At 39.5% G+C, this 23,098-nt stretch overlaps 1 protein-coding gene across 2 annotated transcripts in view; it reads right to left on the minus strand.

Annotated features, from left to right (window-relative positions):
* LOC149580455 (protein REGULATOR OF FATTY ACID COMPOSITION 3, chloroplastic-like) overlaps positions 1-23,098 on the minus strand; it is a 134,127-nt gene that overhangs the window by 75,545 nt on the left and 35,484 nt on the right. For both annotated transcript variants that reach the window (XM_089791118.1, XM_089791109.1), the window contains exons 3-4: positions 15,778-15,832; positions 15,247-15,303 (exon numbers count right to left, since the gene is read on the minus strand). In XM_089791118.1, the coding sequence (XP_089647244.1) occupies positions 15,247-15,303; positions 15,778-15,832 (112 nt within the window). The remainder of the gene's footprint in view (positions 1-15,246; positions 15,304-15,777; positions 15,833-23,098) is intronic.

Below are 23,098 nucleotides of genomic sequence, written 5' to 3' on the forward strand. Positions count from 1 at the left end.
TTTTGTGTGGTTTTGAGAGTGCTGATTTGGTCTTGGCGGCCGGGGCACTACCCCTCGACCCCGCTAGTGTTTACCGTATGGATTAATTAAGAAACGCACATAGACAAAGAATACAAACATGAACAACAACCAGCAGAACTCTTATTATTATTCGCATATGCCCACAGTACATTATACTTCGATGGTAAGATATTATGATAAGATGAATACAATGCTTCCCAAAGGGGTTATAAATACTTTCCGAAGAACTTTCCCGAAGGAGTCTGTCGGCCACATACATGTCGTTACATAAAAACCTTTCCGAGGGATCCGTCGGCTGATACACAATTTCCTTCCCGAAGGGACCCGTCAGCTGATACACAATTTCCTTTCCGAAGGGACCCGTCAGCTGATACACAATTTCCTTCCCGAAGGGACCCGTCGGCTGATACACAATTTCCTTTCCGAAGGGACCCGTCGGCTGATACACAATTCCTTTCCGAAGGGACCCATCGGCTGATACACAATTTCTACTGACGACATCATCCCCCCCAAAAAGAATAGTTGTCTCCTGACGACTATTACAAAATCTCTGAGACAAATCAACAACCAAAATACATTGACTGACTAATTGGTCTTCAACACTGTCACCTTAGCCAATCTGACATCTGACCCTGATAGCCACCTTTGCCACTTTCTGCCTTCCAATTCCGAGTACACTAAATCAAGTGTCGCTGCACTGCCTCCAACTGGATGATCAGCTCCTCCCGAGCTCTCTACGCATCCACCAAGACAGCCTCACGGCCAACACCTACTCTAAGTGCCTCTAATACACAGACACTCCATGCCTACAGCAGCTCCAATTCTTCTCAACTAGTCAGACTCCCACAACTGATATACGCAACGACTGGGGGTCCAGGGGGCAACGCCCCCAGCGAGGTCGAGGGGCAGCGCCCCCGCGGGGTCCTGGGGCAGCGCCTCGGGTGCGCTCCTTATCGTAGTATAGGGCGAGGTTGAGGGGCAGCGCCCCTCGCCGCCAAGACCAAATTAACACTCTGAAACCCACACAAAACTGCATGGAACACACCATTTCTGTCATTTTCTGCCGATTCTACACTCTTTCTGGCAATCGCTAATGCTTCCCCTTCCCTATGGCATCATCTGATACTCATTCTGAGCATTCTTGATTTGTCGACGATTTTTTTTTTTTTTTTTTTTAGAAAACCTCTTGCCACCCTTTGCCATGTTATGCCAATTCCTTATGCAATAACCTGGAATGCCATTCAAAATCTGAATGCAATAACAGGTAGAAGTTGTACGCCATATTTATCATTTATGCAAAACCCGTACCCCATATTATACTGAAAATCCATACATTGGCTACTTCAGAAAATCTGTACGGTGACCATGTTGAAAAATCCACACTGAGATTCGAATTCTATACAACAAATAACATATATATGGGAAAATCCGTACGGTAACTCAACCTCCAAAATCTGTACGGTGACTGGCTCCCGGAATCCATCCAATGATTGGCTCCCAAATTCGCGCATAGCCTTGCAAAGAAATTCAAAATTCGTACAGTACCTATCTAATTGCATCTGGGAAATCCGTACAGCTACACTGCATTTGAAAAGTCCGTACGGTGACAGGGACTCAAAGGCCCTACGGTGACTGCATAAAACCCGTACATAGCCTGCCTAAAATCCGTACACTGCATCTTTATTAGGAATCCGTACGTTGTTAAATCATTAGAAATCTGTACACTGTCTCCACAATCCGTACGGCAGCTGTGAAAATATCCGTATGGGAACTGTCTCCAAAATCCATACAGTATCTGCCCACTAAAAAATCGTACGGTAGCATTTAAAAACCGTACACTGCTCTCTTATTATAAAATCCGTACCGTGAACCATTAAATTCAGTACACAACCTCCAAAAACCGTACGGTGAGCAGGTTAAGAATCCGTACGGTGCTTCAGAGTTTAATTTCAAACCGTACAGCAACTCCCAACTAAAAACCGTACAACTCAAAAACCAAGTGAAAATCGTACGATGAACAAACAAAATCCGTACGGTACTTTTTTTTTTCTTCTTTTTTTTTTTTTTTTTTGGAAAATCTCACTTCTGGAACAATTATGTACAATATTTACATATATACAGTACTTACAGTCTTCTCTTAGTTGTTCGTCCACAGGGGTGCGTTGCTTCTTCCATGGTGGACATTCAACTTCGACCGATTCACTGCGTCGGCCACTTCATTTTCATCTACTATCGATAACTTCATCGCTCCATTATCACCAACTTCCCGTATCTTGTACGGCCCGACCCATTTAATTTTGAACTTGCTTGGTTTGATCTCATTCCAGTCGTCGTACTTCAACACCCACTGTCCAAGTTGAAACCTACTACGCTTGTTCTGTGTCATCTCCATATCACTCAGTTTGTTCCAGAAGCTCGCTACCATGGACTCTGTCAGCTGCCCCTTCTATCCGTCAATAACACTTTCACTCTATACTGCTACAACTTTTATTGAACCCTTCCTCTTTGTTGCCTATGCAGACCGTATCGTGAGTCTTCCTTGCTGCCGGTACCTTTCTGCTATACTTGTGGTTCGACGTAATACTTTCTTCCGACGCAGTCGTACAGTAGAATCTTTCCTTTTTTTGGGTTCGTACTTTATGTTCTGTCCTTCAGCTTCAGTCATACCCGCGTTTCCTTCTTCGGCTTTTCTGTGTTGCTTCGAACATTCATTTCCTCCTTCGGCTTCTCCATGTTCCTTCAGACATTCATTTCCTCCATTGGCTTCTCTGTGTTCCTTCGGACATTCATTTCCTCCTTCGGCTTCTATGTGTTCCTTCGAACATTCATTTCCTCCTTCGGCTTCTCTGTGTTCCTTCGGACATTTATTTCCTTCTTTCTTACCTTCGTCGATCCTTAACATATTACAACTTGGAAAGAGCTCGTAATCCTCTATCTGCCAATGGTAAAGACCATTTACTAAATCCAGATCGTCATCTCCTTCCAATCATAAGACTCCCTCCCGATCGGGTTCCATACTCTGCCTCCTCTCATCCTCTTCTCCTTCGGAATCTAAAGACAGAGCTTCTTCTCCAACCATCTGAGTGTGTAGATCGATGACATACTTTCGGCCTTTGCTTTCGAGTGATAAAGTATTTTTCTTCCAATCGTGCTTTGCCTTTGCTTGTATCAGCCACCCTCGGCCCAGAATGGCATCATATCCTCTCCGCCTGAGAGGAATCACAACGAAGTCCAACAGGAATGGTTGTGTTTCGATTGTCACTAGTTGCGCTGTGAGTATTCCTAATGGCTTGATTCCGTGTTGATCGACTGTTACAGCTGGAAGGTAGGGGGCCATAATGTCGGTCGTCCCAACTTTTTCCAAGTATCCTCTGGTAGCACATTGACACCGGATCCTCCGTCGACAATCGTGTCCGTTAGCACAGTCCCGAGAATGCCCATTTCAACAACCGCCGAATAGCGTCCAGAGGAAAGAGCTAACAACATCGGATCTTTTGCACTTGTACCCCCCTGTTTCTTGTTGTCTTGCTCTACGGGTCGCTTAGCGCTCGGAACTATATTTGTGAGGGCCGTACGGAGTTGAGGCATAGTTAGCAACAGATCACTTATCCTGACAGGTATCTCGGCTTGCAAAATTTGCCATACAATGTTCTGTTCTGCGCAGTTCCGTACAAAAGTACTTGACGTGTCCTTCAGGTGTGTCATTTCTGCCTGTGTTGCTTTCTGGATATCTACCCATGCTTCCTCCAGTCTCTTCTTTTCTTCTGCCGGTTCAGGGTACACTTTCGCTTGCTTCCGTGTGATGGCCAAAACCTCTTCTTCGTCCATCCCGACGGTGATCAAGTTTACTCCCGACTTCGGACACCTAACATCTTCATGATCACCAGGTCCACACCATCTGCATAACAACTTCGGTGTGTTCGCCGTTGTACACTCTCGGGCGAAGTGACCCCACAGATTGCATGCGCGGCATTGAACAATTGGCCGACCATTCGCATCGTACTGAATTCGACTCATTCCTCCATTGTTGTTGTTGCCACCATTGTTGTTATTGCTATTGTTGTTTACCGTATGGATTAATTAAGAAATGCACACAGACAAAGAATACAAACATGAACAGCAACCAACAAAACTCTTATTATTATTCGCATATGCCCACAGTACATTATACTTCGATGGTAAGATAATATGATAAGATGAATACAATGCTTCCCGAAGGGGTTATAAATACTTTTCGAAGAACTTTCCCGAAGGAGTCCGTCGGCCACATACATGTCGTTACATAAAAACCTTTCCGAAGGGATCCGTCGGCTGATACACAATTTCCTTCCCGAAGGGACCCGTCGGCTGATACACAATTTCCTTTCCGAAGGGACCTGTCGGCTGATACACAATTTCTTTTCCGAAGGGACCTATTGGCTGATACACAATTTCTACCGATGACAGCTAGGGGCGATGCCCCCTACACCCCCAATCGATGCAGTTATCTGTCATGGAAAGTGTGACCAGTTGATGAGACCTAGAGCTGCTGCAGGCATAGAGTGTTTGTGTACCAGAGGTCGAAAGATCAATGGAGCAAGCCTTTCGAGAGGGGTGATACGCTTTGAGGCACTTGGAGTAGGTGTTGGACGTGAATTTGTCTTAGTGGATGCATAGAGAGCTCGGGAGGAGCTGATCATCCAATTAAAGGCAGTACAGCGACACTTGGCTCAAGGTACCCAGTAGTTGGAAGTAGAGATAGCAGCACGAGTGGCTATCAAGGTCAGCTTGATTAAGGAGACAGTATTGTGTTAGCAAAGGCTACAGATGCAACGTGGTTTGGAGACCAGTTTGGTGCCGGCACGGGATGAATGTGAAAGTGGTGTGATAGAAACAGATCCATCTTGTTGTAGTTAGTCAGTTAATGTATTACGTTTTGTTCATCTGCCTTGAATATTTTGTAATTGTCGTCTGGAAACAACTTTTTCTTTTGGGGGGGATGATATCGTCGGTAAATATTGAATAGCCGATGGGTTGATATCGTCAGTAATTGTTATGTAGCCGAAGGGCCCCTTCAGGAAGGTTCTTGTTATGTAGCCGACAAGCCCCTTCGGGCTTGAGATGGTATATGTACAACTTTGGATCATTGTTGTAATCATCATTGTAAGCATTATGTAATCTCTTCGGCATATATGCAAATAATAAAGGAGTATTGTTGTGTTACATGGTCTTGACTATTGTCTTATGCATTTATAAACTATTTACTCCATACGGTAAACACGAAGAAGTCTTGGAAATTTTAATTGGAGCTAATCATTTGTGGAAGATGAAAGTGCAGTGCAAGTGAATTTTAGCGTGGCCGAACTTACCACAAAATTTTAAAATATAAAGTGCCAAAATAAATATTGGCAAATACAACCAATATAGGGACCTACTTTGTACGCGGCTGTTATCCTAATGGTGTCGGTGATATTGTTTGGAAGAAAAATATTACTATATAGAATCGCTCCTATTGGTGCTAGCGGCAAGCATTATTTTATATAGGGCTGGGTAATTTTTAGAGAGCCGATAAGTATAGTGATTGGTCCTCCTCATTGTCATGAATGGGTCTGGAATAGCCGACAGTTTCCATGGATTGACTCAAGTGACAAGTTTGGCATCGTGGCTGCATGTAAAGGGAACTGATGAGTCACAAATCCTTTACACGGTATCTTAAAACAGCGAGGAAGAACTGCATCTGAAGTGGGTACACTGATTTAGCCCAGAAACAATCAACTTCACAACTGAAATGGTCCTAACAGATTCCTTATGAGAGCAACTCCAAATACAATACCTCTGTTAAACAGTGGAAAGTATCATCGGGTTGCTACAGAATGCAGAAGACAAAATCGTGTATGAACTTTTCATCTACAATCTAAAGTGTTAAACCCCATGGTGTGAGTATCACACTAACTATCCACCTTTGAACACGACATGAGAGGTAAGAATGGGGCAACAACTCACTAAGTTAGGACTGGAGAATCTCATATTGTTAACCTCTGCTTTGTATCTCTAATATTAATAGCATGGTAACATCTTGTCTACAAGGGTGGATGATACGCTGCAACAAATAATCAAGTGATTATTGATTGGGTTCCCATGAATGAAGTTTAATGAAATATTAGAAGGCAAATATTATGGGCTTAAGGATTAAACTTCTCCCAAGCTTGACATTGTAAGCTTTTCTGTGAGTTTTGTAGGCCATACCAACAATCTCTAGTGTTTTTTAATATGCCACAATTTGCTTAGTGTTAGTGAATAGTTTTTCCTCCGAGATATTTCAAATTATATTAATAGGAAAACAACTTTCACCACAAATGAGTCTTGAAAACTTGCAATGACTCTCTATGTTTAAAGGCGCACTCCCTTCTACAATGATTTGTCAATACAACTCTTATCGTAAATGAATTATAACATCTACTCTTTTAACCTGAAAGAACTTAAGGAAAGTGAAAACATCCTCTCATAAACACAAAAGAATGTTGTAGATTGGGCAATTAATATTTGCTATATGCCATACGACACATACTTAAAAATTCCAGATTGTGATCAGGCTTGCCAAACCAAAACAAAGGAAAATATAACTTCAGCATAGTCAATGAAATAACATCTATGCAAAACATACGAAACCACCATCAAACGAGATAACCACACGATTATCGAAGAGATGCACCAGAAATAACCATAGGATCAGTTCTATTATCATTAACTTTACTGTCCATTCAACAAAAAAGAAAGAACTACTAACTTAATCAGCAAAATAAAATTCTAAGTCCAGAGAGCCGACCCTTCAGGTCGATCAAAACATAACAAATATAGCCATGCAAGGCTAACCGAATTAGTTTCAAAAACCAACTCCTTAAGGAGTTGCCAACTGTTTAAACGGAAAGAGTTTTAAAGCAAAGCTAACTAAAAACAGTAAAATAAGACAAGGGGCCCCTCGATCATTTCCTAAGCTCCAACTGTTTCGCTAACATTGGCATGGGGTCTTGGGAGTTAGAACAACTGCCACCGCTTTCCTTCCAAGCCTTGTGCGCTGTGAAGAAACCAATCAATTCCTATTGTTGCGGGACACCAAGCTACTCCAAGCGAAGCTTTCACATTTTCATAATCCTGTAGATATAATCAAGCTTTTTATCTTGTACATCCAAATGATCAGTGCAGATGATCATCATAGAATCTGCTCTGGTGACAATGGTTAAGTCCTTTACTAAGACTTCACTTGTTTCCTTCATCAGCTTGACCTTGGAGAAAAAGGTTGTTTCCACCTCTTTCAGGAGTTTTCCATTCTAATCTTCATTTTCCATAATTTTGACGTCGATGCATTTAATATTAGCTACTAGGATTTCTTTCAAACACCCCACTTCTTTTAGTAGTTCAGAGCATTCTTCTAATCCTTGTTCAATCACTATGTTCCTCCATCCAGGTTAGCTCTGGCGATGAACAAAAAATCACCATCAAACTTGGCTTCCGAATTTTCAGTCAAGAATCTGTCTATGCCGTATTCTTGAACCTCTGAAATGTCGATGACATACTCATCCCATTTAATCTTTTTAGATTCCCAAGTGTTCATCTCTGATTCTAGGGCAGTCATCATTTTATCAGCTCTTGCATTAGTATTTGTAAAGTGGGAGAAATAACTGGCTACCTGGGCATGAACTGCATTCAACCACTCACCATAGGCTTGGGAAATGGAACAATCCCTTTTGACCTATTCAATAAAACTCTTATTCAGGGGAGATTCAACATCGATAACAAAAATGGTAGTAGGCAAAGCTTCTATATTTGGGTTCTAGATCTCATGAATATATTCAGCCATTTTTCGCAGCGACTGATTTAGCTCTTGTTTATCCCTCTGATCCTTCCATATGCGATGGGAAATCCTGGAGTTCCCTGCGGTCCATATCTTCATATCTGCCACCTTGGAAGCAGGACCAAGGACGACTTTCTCAGTTGTATAATCTTGGGGAAGTATTTCATCTATGCCCTTATAAGTTGTTGGTTTCATCACTTTGGCTACCCACTGCCCTGTATTCTCATCAATATTCAGTATAGTCTCAATTTTTGCCTTTTTAGCTTTAGGAGTCTTCCCAAGACATTTGCTTACCATGTCACCCATTGGGAGAGTTGTTGGCACTATGCTCCTTTTTTTACTCACAGACAACTCAAACCAGTTAGAGACAAAAGGATTCACTTTAGGAGGGGTTTGTAGCACGGGTGATGAACTGAACGCCATTGAACTTAAAGTGTTAGCTCCTCTATTACTTGTTGATTCCCTTGTTCAATCTCACCGCTTGGGGCTCCAATAGAAGTTTCTTCTCTTAAATCAAGATCAATTGTTACTGACTTATCACAAGTCTCCTTCAAGCTACTCGTTGTTCCTGTTTCTTTCTACTACGAAAGCGAGTCCAATTGACAGAGGGAGGAAGATAAACTGAACCTTGATTAAAGAGTTCAAGTTCAACTATTGACTTTAGTTTTCCTACAGCGGGAGAAGGAACAACTTCATTAGTATCAAGAACAACTAAGGGTGAACTAGAGCTAGCATGAACCTTTTGAACACTACGAACCACTGATTTTAACTATCTCTTGCCTATGAGTCATTGTTTTGTTCTGGTTAAGACAGGCAAGGTTCTTATATGCAAGTCACCCTCCTCTAGTATTGTCCAGTCAATTTCCAGCAATGGGTAAGCTTCCACTTGCTCAATGTAAGTTGGGTTAACAATTTCCTCATTTTCTCCTTCAATTACTCTAGAGGTATCTAGCAGGAGACCAAAATCCTTGATCTATGCTAGTGATAATCTAGACCATAACCTCTTCCTAACCTCAAAATCATCTTGACAGTTAGCCCAAAAAAATCTTCTGAATGAGGAACATGGAGAGCAGAGGGATCTAGCTCGAAGTACCTTAGGGAAAATTCTTGACTATGAAAGTTAGGTCTAGTAGAATAGGTTAACAGGTTCATGGATTTAATTTCAGCTCTAAGCTTAAGGGCATCTTGGATTCTCTTGCATTTGTAAGGCCTGAGTTCAACAAGGAAAGTGTAGCCAAAGCCTTTCCGATTTTTACAATTCTTTTTGACCTCTGCCAATTGTCTACATATTTCAGTCAGCACAAACAATCCAAGCAGTGCCAAGGTAACCTTAGAGGCTTTCCTTCATATCCTCCAACCCTGAGGTAGGTGAAATTTGGAAATTGGGTAAAGAAGCTACCATAAATATCAGTCAATTGAGCAGCTTTCTCTATTATCCTCGCGTTCTCTTTCCCTTGCAATTCAAACACTAATTTAGCCAGGAATGTGTCTTGAACTACTTTGAAACCTTCTAGGTTTTTACTCTTTTGCAAGAGAGGATAGTACTCATAAATCAGCATACTCTGATTCCAATCTAAGTGTGGTAAACCTTTCCATTCTTTACCACAAGCCAAGATGTAAAACAAATAGGAAGACATATAAAAACCAAAAATTCCAGAAACTTGAGAAAGTTCTTCCTGCAACCTAGTAGCTATGATGTCTGCCCAGTCTATAAATCTATCTCCTCCCAAGATTGTTTGGATGAAGAAGTACATCCAATTCTCCCAATGAAAGGCATGTGGGTTCCCTTTCACTCTATTCAGCAGCATAATGACATCTTTAATTTCAAGGATCATATGTTCTTTGGTTAGTGGACGCGGAAGGTGGGAGCCCCCTCTCTCAGATTTGAAAAGCCAACCTTTTGCAATGGTATTATTAAATTCAATGACATCCGTAGAGAATTGAGTGTAGGAAGAGTTGATAGTCTAGTCCTCATAGATTTCATGCGGAGGAATCCTTAGTGCATCCATTATAGCAACTCAATTAACATACACCAGAACTCCACCATTAAAGGCACGGATACATTTTTCAGCTACGTCATACATATCTCTGCATGCTAGGACCAATTCAGGGCAAGGGAAAGCTTCAGAGAAAGCAGAAGCTTGCAACAATCCACTATCTAAGACTTTCCAGGATATAGAACCGGGTTTTGGGTTTGCAAATCTAGCCAATAATTTACCCATGTCTTCCTTTGCAAGGAATGTGTCTTCAATATCAGGTAGGATGCTACTTATAAAAGACTCCTTAACTTTATCGGGTAACTTAGGGCGAAATGTGGCAGCCATGGTAAGGAGGTTAACCAAAACATAATAGAACAAAAGGAATTGACAACCCTTAAGATAATACAGGAAAAGAAATACACTTGATAACGAAGGGCAAGAGACTCACCATGCCAGATGCATGCAAGCTTTGCTGAAAGGAAATGCTTAAGCTACCTTCGCATATCTCTAGAAAAGACTAAACCAATCTTTTACTAAAAACAGAAATGGTAAAAAGGAATGAAAACGAGGTAGCTTCTTTTAAAACATAAAATCTGGATTTAAAGCATGCAAGCGACTAACAAGACCGGTGACGGGAGAAGTACTTTCTATCATTAAAAGCTCATTCGGGCTCCACATGTGTCATGACATGCCTTGCCATCATTATCATTAACTTCCAATTAATACATATCTTTCCATAGATCTCAGTAAAAAGTTGCGCTTTCGTTGAGCCACCTGCCGCATGCTTGGGCACGTGGTACCGATGGTATCAGTCTTTCTGACCAAGCGAACATGAACAATTGAACTAGAAAAACAGTTCAATGTTCAAGTTCAGAAGTCAAGATATATTGGACACTGTGCTCTTTGACAACAAGGACTAGACATGAAGGTGGACTTATGAATTTTGAACCTTGAACAAAGTGTTCAATGTTCATGTTAAACTTCAATGATGAGCAAAAGTATCCTTTGGGACAAATGACTTTTCCGACTTTGAACTGTCTTGACCAGGGAAAACTGATGAACTTATGAACCTTGAACTTTGAACAAAATGTTCAATGTTCAAGTTCAGAGATTTGTTCGACCAAAAACTTGGAAACAAAGAATGCCGAACTAGTCAATACTCACAATGGGGACTTAGATAGGAGACCTTCTCTTAACAGCGGCTTTAAAATACCATGACCATGTAAAAGATAAATGTGGACCATTCATGGGTAACACTTAATAAGCAGGACTAGTAATCGAGTTGTATATGTGCTTCACAGAGTCTCTAGATAGCACCAAGCTGGAGTTACAATGCTTAGCGGTCCTATCTGAAGCTAAATGATTTATGGAAAAGAAAGAATGGAAAAAAATCTTTACACCTGCAAGCCAACTGTTTGACAGTATTTCTGGAAACGGAAATCATCATTGAAGAGTGAAAATGTTGGAATAAATATTGTTGGGAATCTTAATGTTATGAGACTTTCAGTGTGCCTGAAATATTCATATTGATTGCAAGAGTAAAAGGGATATAAGAGTAGTTGAGTCTTGTGCATTATGATCCCAGAGACTAGTGTTACTTGTAAAGATCGAATCAGGAGTAACAGTTGGGTGACTCCATTACCAAGGATATTGCAGTTATTCTAGACACTGAAGAAAACATTATATGATCACCTATATGTTGGTCGATTTATCTGAGGGCTACCATAGAAACTTAAGACTAAAATTGGACAACGGTGTGGAAAATGCAGACTACAGAATGCAAAGACTGCAAGCATTGGAGTTACAGCAGACTGAGAATAATACCTCATACCTCAATTCAGGACCACCTTTCCCTGTTTTCCTTTACTCCGCCCTGGAACCTCTTCGGGAGGTTATTAGCCAGAAGTTTTGTGTAGGTTCCATTACAAAAGGTTATTATAATGAAAAGAAGAAGGAATTGAGAACACAATTAATATAGGTGGCACATATAGCCGATAACCAGCAGACGTCTTATTACACATAGTACCCGGGAAGGGCCAACATCAAAGGAAGGATATTCTATTCGTAGAATAACTTATGCATCTTTGAGGTAAGCATGTTATCAACTCATTTAAATAATATATATGCTCAATACAATTATAAAATCTAAGCTAGAAGGAACAGATAGGGATGCAATAAGGGAAAGGCCTGTGTAATTCCAGCCAATGGGTCATTCCGAGATGGCTAAGGATCAGCGTCCTTATAGTTGCCTTAAGGTTTGGCCAAGTGGGATCAAGTTGCCTTGAGGTCACTCCAAGATGGGATCGTGGGATTGGATCCACAAAAACCTTGATGAAGATCATTGAGTTTGGTGTCAGAGCGACCTATTGCATCTTAGCATTCTTTCTAGACCAGAGTTATAATTGGAATAACATGACCTTTTTTCACATATAGTTTATTACTTATCTATAAAGGTAGCCTTAGGATAGAGAACAAAGGTGTATTTAGGCTAGTCCAAACAATCAGTTATTCTGAGATGAGCAGGATCAGCGTCCCTACAGTTGCCTTGAGGTTTGACCAAGACGGAATCAAGTTGCCTTGAGATCATTCCAAGATGGGATTATGGGCTTGGATCCACAAAACTTTGAGGAAGACGGTTGAGTTTGGTGTGTAAGCAATTTTTTACATCCTAAATGTTCTTCTCAACTAAAGAATGATAATAAGTGCAAAACAAAACAAGCATCCCCTTAAGTAAGCCACCTTGAGTGGAAGAATGGGATCAGCTTGGAATAAATTATCTTGACTGATATTTTCTTTGAAACTTATATATACATGTCTAATAATGATCACTTGTGGTTGCAGGATTTTATCAAAGAAGTAAATTTTGTAAATCATCTTCTTGGCTCTAGTGAATTGTAAGGCATTAATCAAGAATGCATGTATTATGTGTCTACATCGTGCATGTTTGCTTCATGTTTTCATGCATTCATATGTCTACTTTGTGTATGTTTTGTATTTTCATGCATTATGATGTCTACTAAATCTTCTTGCATCCAATTATATGCTTCGTATGATGGTTCTACAAAAGTCATGTATAAATAGTTTTTGCTTGAGGGCAAGCAAAATATAAGAGGGGAGGGCTATGATATCCCTGTCAAAATAGAATCCATATAATTAAATAATAAATAAATAAAATGTTAATAAAATATTAATAATGTTAACATTTTCTATATTCATTACATAATATATTAATATGAAATATGAGAAATAAATATTATACAATATTTAGATAAATAATCTAAATATATGAAGTAAATATATTATAAGTAGTAATATTTATATTAATATATTTGATACAATCTATATTACTAATATAATATATGTTATTAATATATATTTGATAATATAATTATTATTTAAGCATAGTCACGACTCTAAGAATAAAAGAGTATATATATAGAATAAAAAAAACTTTGAGAAATCATCATCCAGATATAATAAAAATCTTTAGTCTGTAAAAGCTGGACTGGCAAAAATCTATAATAAATAATTTAATGTTCTGGCAGGGGATATTAAAAGTTAGCAAGGTGAGGACTCATTCGCTAATGGTATTAACCAAAATAAATCACTCTACCAAGAGTGTACATGCACTACAACCCAGAGAATCAAGAACAGCTTTCAAACTATTAATCCTTACAAAGTCTGTACCGAATAATTTTCCTTGTGTTGATCAAATTAGGCCGCAGGCTCCACTCCCAGTGATGCCCTTCCATCAACTCCTTCAAGTTTCAGCCTTGCAACCATACACCCCTTGGAACCCAAACACACTGATTTCTCAAAAGGTACTAGTGGACTACTCAGAGCAACATCTATCAATCTTTGGATGACATTGCTTATGGTTGAGACTAGGACAATACCCAATCATCTTCAAGCCCTCAACTATTTCTGTTGAATATTAAAAAAATCCTTGGCAAAACCTTTTGTGATGGGTCATTTTCCATAGGTCCGGGAATTTCACTTCTGAAAATGAAATACAAATGCCTCCGATAGTGCCTATTAATCATTACACAGGTACTGAAGACCTGTTGAACAGAACCGAACTCCTATTTCGTTATTCCATGCGAATATATTCTTAGCATAGACTTGCTTTGAGCACTCAATTTTTTTCAAAGTGTGCAGCAGAACCACAACCGAGCCAACTAAGGCCAGTAACAAGCTGGACAGTAAAACTGCCCTGATACCAAATTGGACATAGAAGACCTTACAGAATGCAAGGAAAACAGTAAAACCCCAAAACCCAGCAACCACCCTGGTTCCATATTGGAAATGAAAAAGCTTACAGAATGATAAAAACTGAAACATGATTGTGCAGTAATAACATTACATAATATGATAATAATTATAATATTATGTTGTTCAGGATGTTGACTCATATATCACAAATAACTACTAAATCATTAAGGCGACTTTACTACAAAATATAAACCTCTCTCTCTCTCTCTCTCACACACACACACACAATATGTGTGTGCATGCTTACTTGAATGTCTACATTATCAATAAGTTTATGATTGCTCACCAAATTTTGTATGATTGGTGACCAAATATTTTTCAGTTGTATTTCCTGCTTCGTGGTCCAATTTTCTTAAGGGCAAACAGTTAATGTTCATTTCTTGGATCACTTACAGATTTCTTCTCCTTGGCATTTATGGATTTCAGATTCTTCAAACCAAATTGTAGAGTTAGACTTCCTTTCTAGTTTTAAAATTTTATTTCAATTTCATCTTAATTCTGAAATTTGAAGGAGCTGGAGTATTTTAGTTTCAATATTAACATCTTGAGTATTGAGAAACAAAAAATAAATAAACATTAGCAAAAACAATTAGTAAGATAAAAGCAGGAAGGAAAATTGCAGTTGACAACAAAAACAATGGTTGTAATAACATTTCAAATTATGTCCTGGGGTCCACTAGAATTAGGGCCAGGACTTAAGAAGTAAAGGAGCTTCCATTGCATTCTATAAGATAATTAAAATAGTTGGTTCATTTCTTTCTTGTTCAATATGGAAAAGACATTTATCCGCAGAATATCATTTTGTATCAGTTGAAACTGGCAATTGAGTAATATTTTTTTAGTGTTCACATATTCACTGAACTGTTTAGGTTCCCAAGCAAAGCATCTTATCATAGAATCACATCTTATAGAGGGTTGTACCAAAATTCATTTAGAATATTAATGGGAACTCATTATTCTAACAGTGAAAAAAGTGCACAATGAGTTTACGCAAGTTATGGATTACCACAAATAAGACTCATAAAAAGTGTAGTTCACATTCAATGCTGTTAGGCCAACTCAAATATTGAATTTGTCTAAAGGTAAGAAGTCCAATATTCTGGGGAACTGAAAAATATTTTTAGCCTGCAGGAAGGAACTTACTTGTTTCCAAGTCCATGTCAGTCTCGAATTGAAGTTCTAGAGATTTTACTAGCTCTTCTGCACACAATTAGAAAGAACAAGGTTCATGCCTGCCAGATAATTTGTTAAAAATATTATTTAGGATTGCATCACAATGCCATGAACAAAATTCTAAGGTATTAGATAATTGCAAAGGCAATTTTTTCTGCCCAGAATTAAGCAGAAAATTGTTTTAAAGTAAAAAAATATGTTGCAAGCAATAACTGGTGTAATTAAGCTTTCAAGAGAAATGGAATGGCATTGAGCGTTCTCCTCAAACCAGCAATTGATCAGAAGGTATGCCCTGTGACTTGAGGATAAGTGCACAATTAATTTGCTTCACCAAAGACAAGCAGATCTTATGCTGATCTAATAAAAGACTAACAGTATCCTATACTACTACATAAATTGATCTAAAAAGTCCATAGTTAAAGAAACATGAAGAGAATTCAAGTCACCATCCTCTAATTATCAATGATAAAAGATAGATGGACACAAAAAGTATGAATTTACCTTCATCTGCAAAGTCTGGAAGTTGCGATTTCTCATTAGCAGCTTTCCTTGATTCCTACGACAGACAAAATCGATTCTAAGCACTAACCACAGTAATAGACAAGGAAAACCACTCATGTAGCATTCTCTGAAGTCTGAACCACATAACACAAACATATATACTGTGAAAAGTACAGCTGCTATTCTGCCATTAACAAAAGCCACACGATATAGTATATTACATTGTTACTGTAAATTTGTATTTCGAATAACACACGGTAAAGGACATTAGTAATTGTCTCAATATGATATCACCACTTTAACACTGCATATAATTTATAAAGGAAGCTTGCAATTATCTATAAGAGAAATGGGAAGAATATTCAGGGTAATTCATGAGAAAAATCCAAATAATTATTTAAAGGTGACAAAATAAGAAGAAGGTGACAAAATAAACAGGAAGAGAACTTGGAATAGATGCAAGAAACACTTATCAGGCATTAATATTTGTAGGGTAGAAAGTTCGGCATGGCAAAACATTCTTGCAAGATACCATAGAATTCAAATAGAGGACATAGAAAGTTTGATGGAAAAGGATTAGTTTATTAAAGCAAGCCAAAGAAAAAATAGAAGTCGGGTAGCATCTAGTCAATATATCAATGGCCAAACTTTTGGATCTAAATAAAACCCCCCTAGAGACATATTACCCTACATGCTTAGAAGATCAAATATTCCTCAATGAGAATAGTTGTCAATTGTGCAATTAAATCTTATAATTTTAAAAGTATTTAGTAGATTGTAAAGCTTCTGGCATACAACTATCTTATTTGCATCAACATTTTGGATCACATTTGATTTGCAAAGTGAGATTTGAAATATTAATGAAAATAAAGTTTTCTACCAAAATCATTACAATTCATGTCATGTACTGTAAATATCATGCTTTTAAGCTTAGTTACTGATGTGGCCTCCTGGAGCCTAGAGGCAGAAGCAGATACGAACGGATGCGGGATGCGTTTGGAAGCACGTTGGATGCTGGCAGGGGGCGTTTATTGAGTGCTAACTTCTGTTTATTTAGCAAATCACTACCCGGATCTTTGTCACAGACTCAATCACTGCCCAGAACTCAGCTACAAGCCTCGTACGGGCCTCAATCATCTTGTAGGACAACCTTAATGGAGTATTTCAGACTTATATGGAGCTTCTGTAGCAGTCCCTAATATAGACAGCTCATTCTGTGGCAGTACAACCCTCAACAAGTATGTATATAGAGCCTTTGAATGTGTGAAGTCCTGGTCCAACCTTGATGGCTCTCACAAAACTCCCAACATTGCCCAGATTGGTATGGCCAGCTGATAGACAATTTGTAACAGCAATTCGTATTACGATAATAGATAGTAGTCTATTATTAGTTAATGGTAATCTATTGTAAATATCTAGTTAGCTTTAGTTTGCTTTCACTTTTTAGCTTTCTCTATTAGAATTGCATGATCTCGAGTTCATGACTAAACAAACTCGCATCCCGTGCGATTTTAGTATTTTCGCAGAGCAGTCTGCCCTCAAATTGTGATTTTCATGAACTCGTGTTTTCTTCCTGCTCCCGTTTTCACTAGCTAAGGAACACGGCATCTTCTCCACGCGTATTTTTGCAAGGTCAAGTTATGAGTTTGGCAATTATTTTTGAATCACTGCTCTGCAAATCAGAAAAAAAAATGCAGGATGTTTTTCACCCAAAACTAGAACAAAATGTGTCATTTTTTCTTCTGTTTGTGTGACCTTTGGGCATCAATCTCTCCTTCTAGCATTGGTTGTCTATTCATACTGCCTTTTTCGACCTAGTTTCAATAACCTTTTTGCTCAAAACCGCCATTATTTGGAGTTTTTTGCAGCCGGCTAGGGTTTTGCTCGAAACCCTAATTTTTGGGGTCGAAAAAAATTTGATCACATGTTTTTGGTGGATTTTTCGAGAGCTCAACTGGGTTATCACCAAATTTTTCTGGGTGCTTCGATTTTTGAGCCAACGGATCCAAAAAATGACACCATATTCCTTTTGGGTTTTTCGAGCTCTCTTTTGGATCACTCCATTTTTTCTTGGTCTTTTTTTTGCCTCAAAGAACGTGCCTTCACAGATTTTCACAATTTTTCATTGAAAAATGTGCCATGGCATCTCTAACAAACATTCTGCTCGAGCACAACTCAAAATTCATTAGTCAAAATTATGGCACTTGGAAGCAGCGGATCATCGTGATTTTTGAATATCGGAACACTAATCAACTTGTTATGGATGTTATGAAGCGTCCGACTACTCCTGGTTCTAATCAGGATACATGGTATCTGAATAATCGGGAGGCAATGATGCTTCCCAAATTATCCATGGCTAATGATCAACTTTCTCATATTCCATCCGGCAAGACAGCTGCAAAAATTTGGACACATCTCAAAGTCTTCAGGAGACTTCTGACAAAAGCAAAGCCTTCTTTCTAAAAAACACTCTATTTTCTATTATCATGGATGAGAACACCTCGCTCCAAGCACACTTGAATTAGATTCAGGAAATCCGTGATCAGTTACTTGCCATTGGTCACAAGATGGAGGAAGAGGATATTGTGGTTATATCTTCGGAGTTTACCAAAGTCCTATGAGCATTTTATCGAGACTCTCAACATCACATCTTCTAGTGTTGATTTGAAGTTCACTGATCTTTGCACCCTCCTGCTTCAACAAGATCAATGGAAGCAACAATACGGTAGCAGCTCCAGTTCCACCTCCATAGAGCAAGCCTTTGCTGGGAAATCCTTTCAGAAGGATAAAGGCAAGTTTCAGCAGAAGTCTTTTGTTCCAGCATCAGATGGTTCTCCAAAGAAGAACATCCAATGCAACTACTGCCACAAGTTTGGACACATGAAGGTTGAATGTCGAAAACGCTTAGGTGCACAATCTAAGAAATCAGGTTCGCAGCCCAAAGCGAACAATGCAAAGCACACTGAGCAGGCGGAATCTGCCTTTTACGCCTTCATGGCTAAAAGACCTGCAAATCATGTTGTCATCTACCTGGCACACTGATTTAGGTGCCCCATCATTTCACTCACTACAAAGACTGGTTTACTGACTACCAACCTTATTCATACTCTGTTATTTTTGGTAGCGGAGAAGAGTACACAGTTGTCGGCAAAGGCAACATTCAAATTCAGTCTACTAGGAGGAATCTCATATTCCTTGATGTGTACCACGTTCTAGGGATGGAACTAAATCTACTCTCAATCAGTCAGTTGTGACATTCTCCATACTTGGATGTCACCTTCAATTCACATCAGTGCACCATCACTGATCGGGCGACAAGTCTACTGTTGCAATGGCTCTTAAGGATCATGGTCTTTTTAGACTTACTAATTTTGGTAATTCTCAAGACTTAGCTATGGCTGCTCGGCGGTCTTCTATCAGCACACTTTGGCATCAACGATATGGGCACTTAAATGTCCATTATCTCTCACAACTTGCTTGGGGATGATCTTGTTCTTGGATTGCCAGAGATTCAAACTCAACAGCTTGGAGTTTGTGACGCATGCCAGGCTGGGAAGCAACATCGCACACCTTTCACCAATGGTGACTCATGACGAGCTTCTCAGGTACTCCAGCTTGTACATGTCGATATTTACAACCCTATGGCCACTTCTTCTGTTCTTGGGTCCAAGTATTTTCAATTGTTTGTTGATTATTTCAATAGAAAAATGTAGGTGTATTTCCTTAAAATAAAATCAGATGCATTTCCTATATTTCAAAAGTTTAAACCTTTAGTTGAAAAAGAGTCTGGGAAATCTATTATTACTTTTAGATCAGACAATGGGGGGGAATTCTATTCCAGTGTTTTCTCCAGCTTCTTGGATACACATGGCATCAAACACCAATTAACCACACCCCAAAAGCCACAACAAAACAATGTAGTTGAACGTCGGAACAGGACAATCACCAAGATGGCTCGATCCATGCTCAAACATAGACATGTTCCAAAGAAGTTTTGGGCAGAAGTAGCTAATATTGTAGTTTATCTGTTGAACTAGTCGCCCACAACGGAGGTCAAAGGTAAAACTCTGGAAGAGGCCTGATCAGCTCACAAGCCCAAAATCAATCACCTGAAGGTTTTTGGCTCCCTTGCTTTTGTTTGGATCCCTGATGCGTCATGCACTAAGTTGGATGCCAAGAGTCAGAAACTCATGCTTGTTGTGTCATGTCCCCTTTCTAGCGACATGACTTCTACAGTAGATTTGCCTATCATCAACTCTCGTAGGCAAATGATTTTGGAGAGAGAGTCATCCTGTTGCCAGATGATTGCATTTTGCTCTCGGAGAGTTATAATTAATCCTACATCCAATAAGTGGGGCCTACTTGTTCTAATGTTGAATTGAGATTGCACTTTTAATTTTATAAAGTTATTTATTTAATTTTATAAAGTTATTTAATAATAAAGTGCATTATAATAAGATTTTATAAAAGATGTTTCTAGAAGCTCCGAGTGACTTCTTAAAAAAAGTGAATAAATAGAGGGCAGGAGGCACCTATTTGGATAGGCAGTTTTGTGGATTCAACTTCCTTTCCTATAGGAGCAATTTGTAGTCATTTGGTCTGCAAATTCTCAAAGTATCTCAAGGAACGAAAACTCCCATTGATAGCAATTTTGAGGGTGTGGGATATCACCTGAATTATTGCAAATTGGAGGTGACGTTACAGTCATTTCATCAGGGCGGAATCTGGGCCTAAGGCCAATCGCAAGAATCACTACATGAAGATTGTTAGCAGTATAGGTTTACTTTGAAGAAGGGGAACCAGGTCTTATGGTGGGAATTCCTCAAACCAATCTGAAACAGCAGAGGCACCTCTAGACATTGTTACTGAAGCACTATGAACATCGATTTGCATTAAGGATTAAAACACATCATCCTTGGAGTCAGGCCAAAGGTATTAGTGAAATCAGTGATTGGGAAGTGTCTTAGATTATCTGCCCCAGGAAAAATTCACGGGTCTGCTCATGGTCTCCAAATTCCGGGATCAACATTGAAGAGGGCGCAAAGTATATTTTAGTCTCTCATATCGGCTCCAAAATTTCGTGCGACTCAAAGCACTAACCTTCCTGACAACCAGCGGACTCAGTCTCCAACAGTTTGGGCACCATTCAGAAGGTTGCGATTTATAAAAAAATCGCACAAACACAACAGTAGCGGTAAACGGATTGTGAAGGGCAGAAAGTGTAGACTCGAAATCCGTCAGTAAATCCAGACAGCAGGATTACAGTCAGGAAGAAGTACCATTTTGACAACTCTTGGAAGCGAACAAAATCCCAGGTTCTTGTTATTATTGTTTGGAAACTAAGTTCAGAAATGAATATAATCAGACATTATTATTCTTTGCCTTCAGTTGTTACAAATATTATTTGCTATTAAAGTCTATAACAGATCAATTTCTAATGCGAATTACAAAAGATTTTCTTTCCTGAATATTGTTGAAGCTATTGTTATTACATTTGTATAGCTACTTAATTCAGTGAATTTGTTAAGACATCACATCCTCACCCAATTGTCAGTTGCATACCAAGTATTTGACAAATTATCACAATACAACATTGGTTCTATTAGTGGCCTTTAGAGTAAGGGTCGTCTCAGTGGTATCAGAGCGTTGTTCTTGCCATCTTGTTGGGTAAAACATCTTATGAAACCTTATCCTAGGTATTATATACGCAGAAGAGCAACACTTAAGGGCGAACAGAAATTCAAAGATATGGGTGAGAGATAGTCACAGAGTCCACTTAGAATTGATGACGACGAGACCAGAGAGTTCTACAGAATCATGACTACCAGACAGCAAGAAATAGCCCAGTCATTACAAGCATTGACTACCATAATGGAGAGAGTTGTTCCGCCCAGGATTCAGGAACAGGTTAGAGGTACGCCTGATCATGATAATAGAAGTGTGGCAAGCTCACAGGGTGCTCCTAGGCGCAAATCATGGACAGCAAATAGGCCTACTCGTCCCACTTTCTTTAGGGAGGAGGCCCAGGAGATGGAAGAAGATGACTTGCCAGAGGATTTTCAGGATGATCTCAGAGCTGCTACTGCAGAATGGCAGGCATTAGCACTCCATGTGCGTGCGCTACTGAACTTTGATCGCTACCTAAACCAGAGGAGAGAGCATATGAGGAGTAGTCATCATAACAGGAGGCCTAGAGGAAGTCATGATAATGAGTTGCAGCAAGCTACTAGTAAACCCACTTTACCATCTTTTGATGGTAGTGGACAAATGACAGCACAAGCATGGATTCATAAGTTGGATACTTTCCTAGCATTGAGGCTTATGTCAGAGATAGATGCCATCAGGTATGCCACCTTGCATTTGGAGGGCGCAGCTCATGATTGGTGGTCATACGGGATGATTACTTTGCAGCACAATCAGGTGACATCTTACCAGGACTTTGTGGATAGACTGGTTGAGCGTTTTGATAGGAAGGATCCAGAGATCTATTTTCGTGACCTCGCACAGTTGAGACAGTCAGGCAGTTTGGAGGTTTATATTAGTGAATTTCAGAGGTTGTCAGTTATGGTACAGGATGTGTCTAAGAGACAGTTGGTTATCTTGTTCACAGAGGGATTGTCTGAACCCCTCAAGGGTTGGATTAAGGCATTTGACCCACCAACACTTCAGGAGTCTATGAGGAAAGCACGGAGTATGGAACTTACAGCACCTTCTAGCAGGTTCACTTCCAGGAGTACTACTTCTTTCAGAGATAATAAGAAGTTTGATAAGAATAAAGGGGAGAGCGTTGATACCAAAGGAAAATCCACTACACCCCTGGATGCACAAGCACTAAACGACCTGCGTAGGAAGAAGCTATGCTTCTATTGCAAAGGCCCATATGATAGGGACCATGATTGTCCTTTGAGACCTAAGGGAAAGGCCAATAGAGTTATGTGGGCATATTACGAAGGATCAGATTCTGACAGTACAGCACATGAGGATGATCACAGTGATACAGAGCCTAAGGGAGAGATAGGGAATTCAGAGCAAAAAGAGGAACCTGAGTTACATTTACAGCAGGGGCATTTGTCTAGTATTCAGCAGGAGGGATCCTTTAGGTTACGTGGTGTTCTAGCAGGACAGAAGGTGATCACATTGGTTGATACAGGTGCTACGCACAACTTCATTGATGCATGTTTGGTTGAGCGTAGTGGTATTAAGACAGAGGAGTTTGAGGGTCTCCGAGTACAAGTTGCTGATGGTTACACTCTTAAGTGTAACAGGATGGTTAGAGACATGCCTTTACGCCTGAATAATTATGATTTCAAAGCAGATTACC

The sequence above is a fragment of the Cupressus sempervirens genome, chromosome 1, assembly GCF_028749045.1.
Source record: "Cupressus sempervirens isolate cs-2001-9-10 chromosome 1, ASM2874904v1, whole genome shotgun sequence".
NCBI classification, from domain to species: Eukaryota; Viridiplantae; Streptophyta; class Pinopsida; order Cupressales; family Cupressaceae; genus Cupressus; species Cupressus sempervirens.